This window comes from Acipenser ruthenus, chromosome 31 (genome assembly GCF_902713425.1).
Source record: "Acipenser ruthenus chromosome 31, fAciRut3.2 maternal haplotype, whole genome shotgun sequence".
NCBI lineage: Eukaryota > Metazoa > Chordata > Actinopteri > Acipenseriformes > Acipenseridae > Acipenser > Acipenser ruthenus.
The window spans coordinates 3,815,029-3,828,899 of record NC_081219.1 but is presented as its reverse complement, the minus strand read 5'-3'; the positions used below and the strand labels follow the sequence as shown (position 1 = coordinate 3,828,899).

Here is a 13,871-nt window from a genome sequence, read left to right as displayed (position 1 = left end):
CTCAATGCTTTGCTGGCGTTACCGTGGTACAAGCGTGATTAAATTGCGTGTGTGTTTTCAGTTCCTGTGGCTGGATTTCACCTGCAGAAACCCCAGGAGACTGGTTGTTGTTTTACCAGCTGTAAACAAACTGAGATTACACACCAACACTCACCTGTAGTCAGTTTTAATCTTCAGTACAGGGGCATATAGATGTGCAGTGAAGCTGAATCATAATGACCACTCAGGGGAAAGTTGGGTTTATAACCAAGTGATTTAACACTGGAAGTACCGATCAGATTTATCAGAGTGATCACAATATCCTTTATATACAATATGAAAAAAGAGGTTACAATGTATTTTTTTTTATAACCTGATATGTAGAAGGCCACTGAATCACTTTGGGTTTTGTACATTTTCTTAGAAAGGATACATTGTCTTAAAGAGCATCTTATTTTACTATTATACATTTTTTAACTTCCCCTTGTCTTTCAGTCGGTTCTGTTGATCCAGTATTGAGTTGTTATCACTTTTCCATACAGTATATCTGTCTTTGCCTGTCTGTGATCTTGTCTGGAAAATAGCCTAGAACTGACTTCCTCATTCCATTCAGATCATGTGACAAAATGGCCTTTCAACTTGGCTGGTCCCACCCAGTCACCATCTCTATGTATGTAAAGAAGGTTGGGCCAGCAGAGTTGAAAGGTCACATTGTTACTTGGTTTGACTTGAATGAGCAAGTCTGTTCAATTCTAGGCAGATAGGATTCACCAGACAAGATCAAAGCAAGTTCAAAGCCAGGTAGAAAAGGCAGAAATAGAGAAAACATGACAATGCTTTTAAATGATCATTTTAAACTATAGGAACTACAAAACACTGATAGTAAATATCATCAAGGGGAAGGTGGAACACATATATAAAATTACATTTGAAGCTACTTGCTTGTTAAGAGGGTTCTTGTTTCAGAATTGTAATTGCTGTTTTCTCCTGTAACCGTCTCTACTCCCTTTGTTACAGAAAGTGAAAAGCATGGCCCTGGAAGATGTGGTCATCCTAAACGTAGACACAAACACACTGGAAACACCATTTGATGATCTTCAAAGTCTTCCTAATGATGTGGTAAGTTCGGAGGTGCTCTGAAAACAAACTACTATTTATCTGTTATTCTTTCATTTAAAGGTTTTGCAAGGAACAAAAAATTGGCATTTTTCCCGTCATTCTGAGCTTTTTTTTCTTGGATGGCATAATCAAGGACAACAGGTTTCTATTTGAAAATCCATTACAGCTATTGTCTTGGCTTGATTATTCATGTTTTACCAGTATTTACCTCAATTTTGTAGACATACATATTCCTTCTCATATAAATAATACAACGCTCTTCTTGACTAAATGTTTTTCATTTGGCTTCGAGAGATGTGTTCTCCTTGCTTTGTACTGCGAGTGCCACCTGCTTCTGAAGTAGTCTCTTAATTACTAGATCAAAGCCACTGCAAAAGTGGACAAAGCAACCAGCAATGCACTTTGATCTAAGCGAGTTGTACGGAAAATAACAATAGGGCAAAATAAAATGTCATTTTTCCGTTTATTTGTGATCAAGATTTTGACTGTTTCTTTATTTAATGAAGGGCTGCCTGTGTTCCCGATGTTATATAAAGGCCCCTGATAGTAAAAAGAAATGCTCCTTTGAAGTTGATTGCAGGGTTGTCTTTAAAAGCTCTGCAAAATAAATGAGAAAGGATGCTCTGTTTACGCTGGTCCTTTTGTGTTCTGTGAAAAGGTATCACTGCTCATATGATTGTTATATGGGTCTCTTAAATGTTCTAATAGGACGCTGTTCTGTGTATTCGCTGGGTTTTTCTCCGCGTTTTGAAGTATAATTGTTTCTGTGATGAAGTCTACGCAGCCCTCTTCATTCTATTTGCTGAATGAAAACACAGTTTGTGGAACAAGATTACATAGGCCTTTTCAGCATTTATATAGATTACAAAAAAAACCTTTTTAGCTACTGGGTTAAAGTGATTTATTTATTTTACTTGAGTGTAACATATAGGCTCCTATATAACAACAATTGTCACAATATCAACCTAGCAGGAAACAGGATAGAGCAGTTGAAATATGAAGTACTATTAAAAAAAAAAACAATTACCACTGAGCGGAGGCCGTTCGGTCCATCAGTGCTAGTCCGCTTCCTAGTAGCTGATTGTTATTAAAACTTGGGTCCTTAAGGATCCCAGTGATTCAGCATCAACAACATGGCTAGATAATGCATTCCATGCCCTCCCCCCTGTGTGTAAAGAAGTGTCTCCTACCGTCAGTCATAAGTCTATCTTCACTTATGTTTTTATTATGTCCTTTGGTCCTGCTTTCTGTGCTGTGCTTAAAGTTGAATTTCTGTGAACTCCGTTAAAGACCAAAGAATTCAATGAAGTCCATGCTAATCCTCTTTGTTCTAGGCTAAATAGATTCAGTTCTCTCAACCTGTCTTCATGGCTAGTTCTGGTAAACACTGAGATTAGTTTGGTTGTTCTTTGTTGGACTCTCTGAAGACCACAATGCCCTTTTGGAAACTTTTGGAATGAACGCAGTATTTATCAGTGTTTAATTCCTTTCAGAAATTGTGCCTTTGCGCTTGCCCGTACTTGTCCTGTTTACTGATTCAGGCTATGAATGTTTCCATTGTGAGTTCTAACTAAATTAATAGTAGAATAGGCCAAATAATAGGTGAGCATTGGTGTGTGCCAAACCCCCCTTTATTATTATTATTATTATTATTATTATTATTATTATTATTTATTTCTTAGCAGACGCCCTTATCCAGGGTGACTTATGATTGTTACAAGATATCACTTTATTTTGACATTCAATTACATTATTTTTTACACATTATTTTTACATACAATTACCCATTTATACAGTTGGGTTTTTACTGGAGCAATCTAGGTAAAGTACATTGCTCAAGGGTACAGCAGCAGTGTCCCCCACCTAGGATTGAAACCACGACCCTCCAGTCAAGAGTCCAGAGACCTAACCACTACTCCACACTGCTGTTTCTATGTTGCTGTGGCTGAAAGAACGGTGTAGTTTAATTATCATTAATTATTAGTTTACTCAGACAGGAACATATGGGTAAAATAAACATAATAACTTACTGATGCAGGTTTGGACAGAGAGGAGCATGTGCGCAGATTGCAGTGCATGGGAGGAAAAGGTCATGTTGGAGCAGGTCAGAGCCTGAGAGGTCAGATTAAAATAGAGCACGGCACGCACATAATGTTAGTCTATGGGGAGGTTATACCCATATGAAAACAAAGGAGTATTAAAGGGGGGGAAATAAAAGGTTAGTTGAATTTTAATGTTGATTTGTGTAAGCATAGTATTTGTGATTTAAAATGACCTTTTATTTGACTCAGATTTATTTATGATATTAGATTGTTCCAGGGGGAGGGGCTTCCTGCTGGATCAGCTACATATACCCCTCTTTGGCTCATTCAGGGGAGAGTGTTGGAAGGCAGTCTATGCTCCAGGTAACCAGTGGAATTCAGCTGACGAAGTGCTAGCTATTGGTTACTTCATAGTACAGCTAATTTGGGCTGGGTGCAGAGTTAGGCGCTGATAGCTTCTTGTTGTGTTGTTTTGTTCTAGTCTAGTCTAGTCTACCAGTTCTCTGTTTTGGATGTGTTTAACACTAAAGGATTAACTTTTGTAACTGTGGTGCCAAGAAAATAAAAATAAAAAAGAACTGTTCTTTATTCAAACAACGTTGTCTGCTGATTTCTAATTGCTTACATTACCCCAACATCTACCTGTGGCTAAGCTACCCTTGCAGTATGTAAGAGGATTTGGGCTATTTACTGTATCATTGTGTTATTGAATGTCCCTGGCTATTGCGTACAGCAGGTTCATAAACGTAACAATATATGAGGATCTGGTTGCCTCAGCTTCATGAAACGTAGATCATGATACGCTTGCGTGTCCTTCCACATCATACAGTACTTCCATTGGTTTATTATTAGCTTCAGAGAGATTAATTGGACTGTTACTTCATGTATCCATTCATTACCAAAATGAACCAGAAGCCCACGGTGGGCATACTGTTCAAGGTAAAACTACAGCAAGTGAAGCAGACAAATGTTTTGGCTAATAACAGACTAATCACAATGATGGGTGCTGTTCACATGTTGAAGTATTCTGAAGTCACAGATAGGCATGGTATTGGGGCGTCATTCAACAAAAAGCTGAGGGGGGGGGGGGGTGTTGGGGTGGCTAGAATGCATTTAGGGGCCCCCCTCCATAATAATAAAACTCTGCAACAAACTTTAAAAAAAAACAAAAAAAACAAAAAAAAACCTCTGGCACTGCATGAATAAACCTAGTGAAGCAGCAGATATCGCCTAGGCTTCATCTTTGCAAAGATATCAACCAGGACATCAAAATCAAGTGTTTTTTTACCAATGATTTTTTAGTTGCCATTACTAGTAGTAATATATAAGTATAAGCAGGGCTTAAATTCTCATGGAATATTTCCTGGAGCCAGCCCAACCGCCACAAATCCCCCCACCCCACCAAAAAAAAAAAACAGGATCATTTAAAGCAATTACATTTATTTTATTTTAAACCAAAGTATTTTGTTCACAGGTTTTATAAGCATTTCTTAAACGTTATTTTTTTCTGTTTCAGTTGCCATCTAGGAAATTACATACAAGTGCACTTAAGTAAAACTCCAGCTTCAAATTTCTAAAACAGGTGCAACTCTGGACTTCCACAGAGAAGGTCTCCGATTCCCAACACATTAACTAAATTGCATTGCTATAAAAAGACAGGCGTTACATTCTCAGTTTTAGATTCACGCATTACTGTAAAGAAAATAAAAATGTTTTGATAAACTAGTGCTGACAGTGATCTAAATCAGGGGTTCACAAACCTTTTTACCCGAGGCCCACCTGTTCAGCTGCATTAGGCACTGCGGCCCACTATTAGCACTCCTGGGGAAAATGTCAAATTAAAAACATTACATATGTTTAAACCTGTAACATTATAAATACACCTAATCTAAACTGCCCTTTATTAAATTGTATAAATATTGTGAAAAATGGAAATCATATAGAATGTACACTGAGTGAAAATATATTTTTTTAAACACTTTAATTTTAGTAAATAAAATAAATAGAAAAGACTAAACAGATGTTTGTTTTTTTTTGTTTTTTTTTTATCAAACCTTTAAATTATAAATGTTTTTGTTGGTCATCAAACAATAAAGAAGTGCATGTCTCTTATTATTCCCATTCATAAATACCTGAACAGGAATCACTTTTGACTAAAACCAGTACAACGTGCACAAAACATAACTTAAATCCTAATTTCTGAACGCTGTGTAACTAAAACATCCAGCCGTTACCTCTCACGTTGAACTGTAATGCACAAAAAAAGACGAATGCGCACAATACAGAGCCTTGCATAAGTTACCTTTTTCGCCACTACTCTGTACAACCAAATACAACTTGCAAACTCACATTCGGTTGACTAGCCACCCCCCCCCAACAGAAAACTTATGAAAATAAATCCATTAAATGAATGTTATCAAGTACAAAAGGTAGTATGAAAATGTTTCTACAAAAGAAAAAACCCATTCCAGCACCTCAAAGCTGAGCCCAAGGTACAAATGCATTCAAACTCCTGTAGCTGCCTTTTTTGTTCTTTACAATTTGCAAAACGTATTCTTTGGTAGCGGATTCAATATATTGTAATTTTATTAATACATGTACTCAACACACGTTTTAGAGCGACCACATGACCTTAACGCTGCGACCACATGACCTTAAATCCCGCCTACAGGTAGGCAATCTGTTAGCTCTGATTTGTGAATTTCTGCTTTGATTGACAGACTGCCAATACTGCCTTGCTACACTTTATTTTTCTACAGTTACAGCTGACGCCGGTGCCTGCTTTTCACTATTGATAGAAAAAATATGCATCGAATGGCATTGCTCCCGCGGGCCACCTTTGGGAACCCCTGATCTAAATCGTTTCTCAGTCCATTCAGTCAAGTGCTTCAATTCGTTACAATGTTTCAAACTAGTGAAGCGCGTATATTCTCAGGCAACCAAACGTTAGGTTACTTACCGTAACCCTGGTTCCCTGAAAGAGAAGACGACCACCAACATTAGTATGGGATATTCCCTGCCCTAGAGGTGGGTAATACTGAGCTGTCTATATCAGAGCTGCCGAAGGCCCCTTCCTGTGATGACGCACTCGGTCCCACCTACCGAGGGTACAAAACCGTCACTCACTGGAAGATCTCCCTCTTTTTCCGCCGAACCCGTGAGGGCGACCGGAGCGACCTCATGGTTGGTAGTCGTCTTCTCTTTCAGGGAACCAGGGTTACGGTAAATAACCTAACGTTCCCTTTCAAGTCAAAGACGACCACCAACATTAAGTATGGGATAATGTATACCAGAGCCGTCGCGAGGGAGAAGGAACAGCAGCATATGAGGGACGCACAAGCACTGTCTAACCCAGAGGTTAGCGGTGTGAACTTACACCCTCAAGGACTCTTGTGCCCACAGACGGCACAGCAGGATCTACCACATTAATGCGGTAGAATCTGGTGAAAGTATGCGGCGTAGCCCAGCTAGCCGCAGTACAAATCTGAGACATCGAAGTGCCCTTAAAAAGGACCCACGATGTAACCAACCCTCTAGTCAAATGCGCAGCTACTCTACCAGGTGGGGGTAACCTGCAATCCAGTGTGACAGATGCTGTTTAGAGGGGCTGTCCTAGGGTGCGTGTTCCGTGACAGACAAAGAGCTGGTCAGATTGACGCAGCGCTCTTGTCCTAAGCATGTAACATCTCAATGCCCGCACTGGGCAGAGAAAATTAAATCTCTCATCCTCCGTTGAAGCAACGGAGGTGGATGTAAAGACTCCAGTTCCACAGACTGGTTAATGTGGAAAGCTGTAATCACCTTGGGGAGGAAAGCGGGGTTGGTGCACAGCGACACTTCGCTTCCATCCTCCCACACGTGCATGCAGGAGCTGTGCACAGACAGCACCTGCAGCTCACTGATCCACTAAGAGGAAGGCTGTCTTCATAGACAGATACTTCGGAAACAGTTGCCTAATGTAGCTCTGTGGTGCAGCCTTTCACATGACACAGTTTATATTCCAAGCACCCTCATAGCTCCACTATTACACATTGGTAAAGCTCTGGACTTCTGTAGTTTACACAGTTCAGGGCATGCTGTTTCACTCAGCAGGCATTTTACCGGTAGCATGGAACCACTAAATAATCAGGGCTTGGAGTTTTGGTTTGCCTTTGTCAACAATCAGGTGTTGGATTTGTTTTACTGGACTTCATTAAAACAAGTATCGCTGGATCACTGTATAACATCAGAAGCGACTGTAGCAATAAACCAAACCAAATAAACCAAAATAAAGCTTTAAGAGACTTCCTTCCTTTCATTTTTTACTTTTAGTTTATTTTTATAACAGTACTAATTCTGGATTTATTAGTTTGAATTTCTTGCTTCATTTTTCCACGTTTAGGTTTAAGAGGCAGTGTGCAGTTTCGAGGGATGTCTGTTCCACTTCGTTGGGCTTGTTGCATGGGAAACGCAGTTAACAGATTAAGTGTTGTGCTTTTCAATAATACGGTTGAGAGGTTTATACAATCTGCTGTCCAAACACAGATGCTGCTGCTGCTGCGTCTTTCTCTCAACTCTCTTTAACAGTCTTTGTATTTATTGACCATGTCCCAGACGATGGGGCTATAGTGAAGGTGGCTGTCTGTATGTCTTACTCTTGTATATATCTTGAGAACCACTCCTCCAATTGTGAAGAAACTTCTGAGGAGTACCAGAACCTAGGAAACGGTGTTCTTATGAATTCATGTATACAACCCTCACAATAGATACAACCCTCACAATAGATACAACCCTCTCAATAGATACAACTCACAATAGATACAACCCTCTCAATAGATACAACTCACAATAGATACAACCCTCACAATAGATACAACTCACAATAGATACAGCCCTCTCAATAGATACAACTCACAATAGATACAACCCTCACAATAGATACAACTCACAATAGATACAGCCCTCTCAATAGATACAACTCACAATAGATACAACCCTCTCAATAGATACAACTCACAATAGATACAACTCACAATAGATACAACCCTCTCAATAGATACAACCCTCTCAATAGATACAACTCATAATAGATACAACTCACAATAGATACAACCCTCACAATAGATACAACTCACAATAGATACAATCCTCACAATAGATTCAACCCTCACAATAGATACAACCCTCACAATAGATACAACTCACAATAGATACAACTCACAATAGATACAACCCTCTCAATAGATTCAACCCTCACAATAGATACAACTCACAATAGATACAACTCACAATAGATACAACCCTCTCAATAGATACAACTCACAATAGATACAACTCACAATAGATTCAACCCTCACAATAGATACAACCCTCACAATAGGTACAACCCTCTCAATAGATACAACTCACAATAGATACAACCCTCAAAATAGATACAACCCTCACAATAGATACAACCCTCACAATAGATACAGCTCACAATAGATACAACCCTCTCAATAGATACAACCCTCACAATAGATACAACTCACAATAGATACAACCCTCACAATAGATTCAACCCTCACAATAGATACAACTCACAATAGATACAATCCTCACAATAGATTCAACTCACAATAGATACAACTCACAATAGATACAGCTCACAATAGATTCAACCCTCACAATAGATACAACCCTCTCAATAGATACATCTCACAATAGATACAACTCACAATAGATACAACCCTCACAATAGATACAACCCTCTCAATAGATACAACTCACAATAGACACAACTCACAATAGATACAACTCACAATAGATACAACCCTCACAATAGATACAACTCACAATAGATACAACCCTCACAATAGATAAAACTCACAATAGATACAACCCTCACAATAGATACAACCCTCAATAGATACAACTCACAATAGATACAACCCTCACAATAGATACAACTCACAATAGATACAACCCTCACAATAGATAAAACTCACAATAGATACAACTCACAATAGATACAACCCTCAATAGATACAACTCACAATAGATACAACCCTCACAATAGATACAACTCACAATAGATACAACTCACAATAGATACAACCCTCTCAATAGATACATCTCACAATATATACAACTCACAATAGATACAACCCTCACAATAGATACAACCCTCTCAATAGATACAACTCACAATAGACACAACTCACAATAGATACAACTCACAATAGATACAACCCTCACAATAGATACAACTCACAATAGATACAACCCTCACAATAGATAAAACTCACAATAGATACAACCCTCAATAGATACAACCCTCAATAGATACAACCCTCAATAGATACAACTCACAATAGATACAACCCTCACAATAGATACAACTCACAATAGATACAACCCTCACAATAGATAAAACTCACAATAGATACAACTCACAATAGATACAACCCTCTCAATAGATACAACTCACAATAGATACAACTCACAATAGATACAACCCTCACAATAGATACAACCCTCACAATAGATACAACCCTCAAAATAGATACAACCCTAACAATAGATACAACTCACAATAGATACAACTCACAATAGATACAACCCTCTCAATAGATACAACTCACAATAGATACAACTCACAATAGATACAACTCACAATAGATACAACCCTCAAAATAGATACAACTCACAATAGATACAACCCTCTCAATAGATACAACTCACAATAGATATAACCCTCTCAATAGATACAACTCACAATAGATACAACCCTCTCAGTAGATACAACTCACAATAGATACAACCCTCACAATAGATACAACTCACAATAGATACAACCCTCACAATAGATACAACCCTCACAATAGATACAGCTCACAATAGATACAACTCACAATAGATTCAACCCTCACAATAGATACAATCCTCACAATAGATACAATCCTCACAATAGATACAACTCACAATAGATACAACCCTCACAATAGATACAACCCTCACAATAGATACAGCTCACAATAGATACAGCTCACAATAGATTCAACCCTCACAATAGATACAACCCTCACAATAGATACAACTCACAATAGATACAACTCACAATAGATACAACCCTCACAATAGATACAACCCTCTCAATAGATACAACTCACAATAGATTCAACCCTCACAATAGATACAACCCTCACAATAGATACAACTCACAATAGATACAACCCTCACAATAGACACAACCCTCACAATTGATACAGCTCACAATAGATACAACTCACAATAGATACAACCCTCACAATAGATACAACTCACAATAGATACAACCCTCTCAATACATGCAACTCACAATAGATTCAACCCTCACAATAGATACTATCCTCACAATAGATACAACCCTCTCAATAGATACAACTCACAATAGATACAACCCTCACAATAGATACAACTCCCAATAGATACAACTCCCAATAGATACAACCCTCACAATAGATACAACTCACAATAGATACAACTCACAATAGATACAACCCTCACAATAGATACAACCCTCACAATAGATACAACCCTCACAATAGATACAGCTCACAATAGATACAACTCACAATAGATTCAACCCTCACAATAGATACAACCCTCTCAATAGATACAACTCACAATAGACACAACTCACAATAGACACAACTCACAATAGACACAACTCACAATAGATACAACTCACAATAGATACAACCCTCACAATAGATACAACTCACAATAGATACAACCCTCACAATAGATAAAACTCACAATAGATACAACCCTCACAATAGATACAACCCTCAATAGATACAACTCACAATAGATACAACCCTCACAATAGATACAACTCACAATAGATACAACCCTCACAATAGATAAAACTCACAATAGATACAACTCACAATAGATACAACCCTCAATAGATACAACTCACAATAGATACAACCCTCACAATAGATACAACTCACAATAGATACAACTCACAATAGATACAACCCTCACAATAGATACAACTCACAATAGATACAACCCTCACAATAGATACAACTCACAATAGATACAACCCTCACAATAGATACAACCCTCACAATAGATACAATCCTCACAATAGATACAACCCTCTCAATAGATACAACTCACAATATATACAACCCTCTCAATAGATACAACTCACAATAGATACAACCCTCACAATAGATACAACCCTCACAATAGATACAACCCTCACAATAGATACAACCCTCTCAATAGATACAACCCTCACAATAGATACAACTCACAATAGATACAACCCTCACAATAGATACAACTCACAATAGATACAGCTCACAATAGATACAACTCACAATAGATTCAACCCTCACAATAGATACAACCCTCACAATAGATACAGCTCTCTCAAAGTGCTCTTATGAATTTATTTAAATAACTCTCACGATAGATATTCGAGGGACACTTTTTAACAACCAGGACTTGTTTCATGACTAGCACTCTATTTAGTCTCCTTTCTTAATGTAAAGTTATCAACATCCATGGGGTATTTTTTAAATATATGCAGTGTCAGATTTAATGCAGGTCATCTTGTATGATTCCAGCAGTTGTTTTACCTGCAGGGGTGATTTATACACATCTTATTAACATCACTACATACGATTAAAACACAATGAAATTACCGGTAGGTTGCAAAAAATCAGGTTACTAAATCTGATGTTCTTAAGATATTAAAATAGATCCCAGTAAGGCTGCCTGTTGTTTAAATAACTTTCTTTTTACAGTTCTGGCACTGCCTTGCTTAATCCTAGTGAGTATTTGTTTGGAATTAATTAAATGAACAATAATATACAGTTCAGACAGCACTAAAAATACACAAGTAATAAAGAAATAATTTTCACTGGTAAGAAAATGGGTTTAAAATGCGCTGCTGTGGCCCAAGTAACACATTATGTCTTAGGTAAACAGACAGATTAACAGATAACATCTTCCTGGCAGACTCTTCTACTGACAAGTTTAAAAGGGTTCAGACAGGCTGTGTTCTAGCTCTGAGTTACACACTGTCTCAAGAGCACAGGAATCTAACGCCCCCCACTGCTTTGGTTTGCTGTGGCTGAATTTTTTACATGGTGGGACTGCAGCAGGATAAAGTGTGTTGCACAATATTAAGATCCTCATTCCGCACAGGGCTTCCTACAGGGCTCTGGCAAACAAGTAGAAACACCTGGGATATGTAGCACACACTTTTGTGTTAATAAGCGTACAGGACTGATTAGTTGTGCAAATGGCATCCCTAACATTCATCTGGAGATATATATATATAAAGGGATGGAATTGGACAATAGTCATTATGGATTTGTCATGGAATTCTTTAAACACCTTGCCCAGGTGGCCCGACCATATTGACAGTGTTATGGCAGGTGTTGTGTTTTCTAAAGCTGTGTCCAAGCTCTGGATAACAAACTGGGAACAAAAAGTCACAGACTAAAAAAAAAACACATGCCTGTTCTCAAACAAATAATAAAATTAAAAAAAAATATATATAACTAAAAACTGTGGCCAACTTATTTGGCAAGGGCAGCCCCTTCAGTATTTTGTGAAAACCCATCCTGAGTAACTGTTATGGTTGATGCAGCTAATTTTGTGATAGTGTGTGCATTCAGATGTCTTCGGTAGCCACCGTCTGCCCAGTTGCTTCTGGTTGCATTTCAGGTTGGTCAAATGAAGTATGCACTTATTACTTATAGAACCGTAAGATTTCATCAATCAATTACTCAATCAGTCTTTATTTTATTTAGCGCCTGTCATAGTGGACCGCCGTCACAAAGCGCTTTACAAGATACAGTAACAAAACAAAAAAAGGCATAATACATTAAATACAGTGGAAAATGCATCATTTTAACCAGTGTGGTATAGTGGTTAAAGTCCAGGGCTTGTAACCAGAAGGTCACCGGTTCAAATCCCACCTTTGCCACTGACTGACTCACTGTGTGACCCTGAGCAAGTCACTTAACCTCCTTGTGTTCCGTCCTCCAGATGAGATGTTAAATCAATGTCCTATTGTAAGTGACTCTGCATATAATGCACAGTTCACAACCTACCTCTGTCAAGTGCTTTGTGGTGGTGGTCCACTTTGAAAGGCGCTATATAAAAATAAAGATCTTCTTCTTCTTCTTCTACATGAAATACAGTGAAAAACAATGCAGAATTCTAAAACATTGTGGATGCGAGAGGGGAAAAAAAAGTAGCAACAACACAGCAGCTAATAACAGATATCAGGCTTAAAGAGCATGGAAAGCAAGAGAGAACAGGTGGGTCTTGAGAGTTGATTTAAAGCGAGCGACGGTGGGAGCATCACGCACCAAAGCTGGGAGAGAGTTCCAAAGAGTCTGAGCCATGAAGCTAAACGAGTGTTCTCCAAGTGTGCTGCACTTTTGCTTGGGGATAAAAACATAAGAAAGTTTCCAAATGAGAGGAGGCCATTCAACCCAACTTGCTCATTTGGTTGTTAGTAGCTTATTGATCCCAGAATCTCATCAAGCAGCTTCTTGAAGGATCCCAGGGTGTCAGCTTCAACAACATTACTGGGGAGTTGGTTCCAGACCCTCACAATTCTCTGTGTAAAAAAGTGCCTCCTATTTTCTGTTCTGAATGCCCCTTTATCTAATCTCCATTTGTGACCCCTGGTCCTTGTTTCTTTTTTCAGGTCAAAAAAGTCCCCTGGGTCGACATATACCTTTTAGGATTTTG

General features: G+C 38.4%; 1 protein-coding gene across 5 annotated transcripts in view; it reads left to right on the top strand.

Annotated features, from left to right (window-relative positions):
• LOC117396900 (DENN domain-containing protein 1A-like) overlaps positions 1–13,871 on the top strand; it is a 426,143-nt gene that overhangs the window by 249,498 nt on the left and 162,774 nt on the right. For all 5 annotated transcript variants that reach the window (XM_059005297.1, XM_059005295.1, XM_059005296.1 and 2 more), the window contains one exon: positions 997–1,098. In XM_059005297.1, coding sequence (XP_058861280.1) covers positions 997–1,098 — 102 coding nt within the window. The remainder of the gene's footprint in view (positions 1–996; positions 1,099–13,871) is intronic.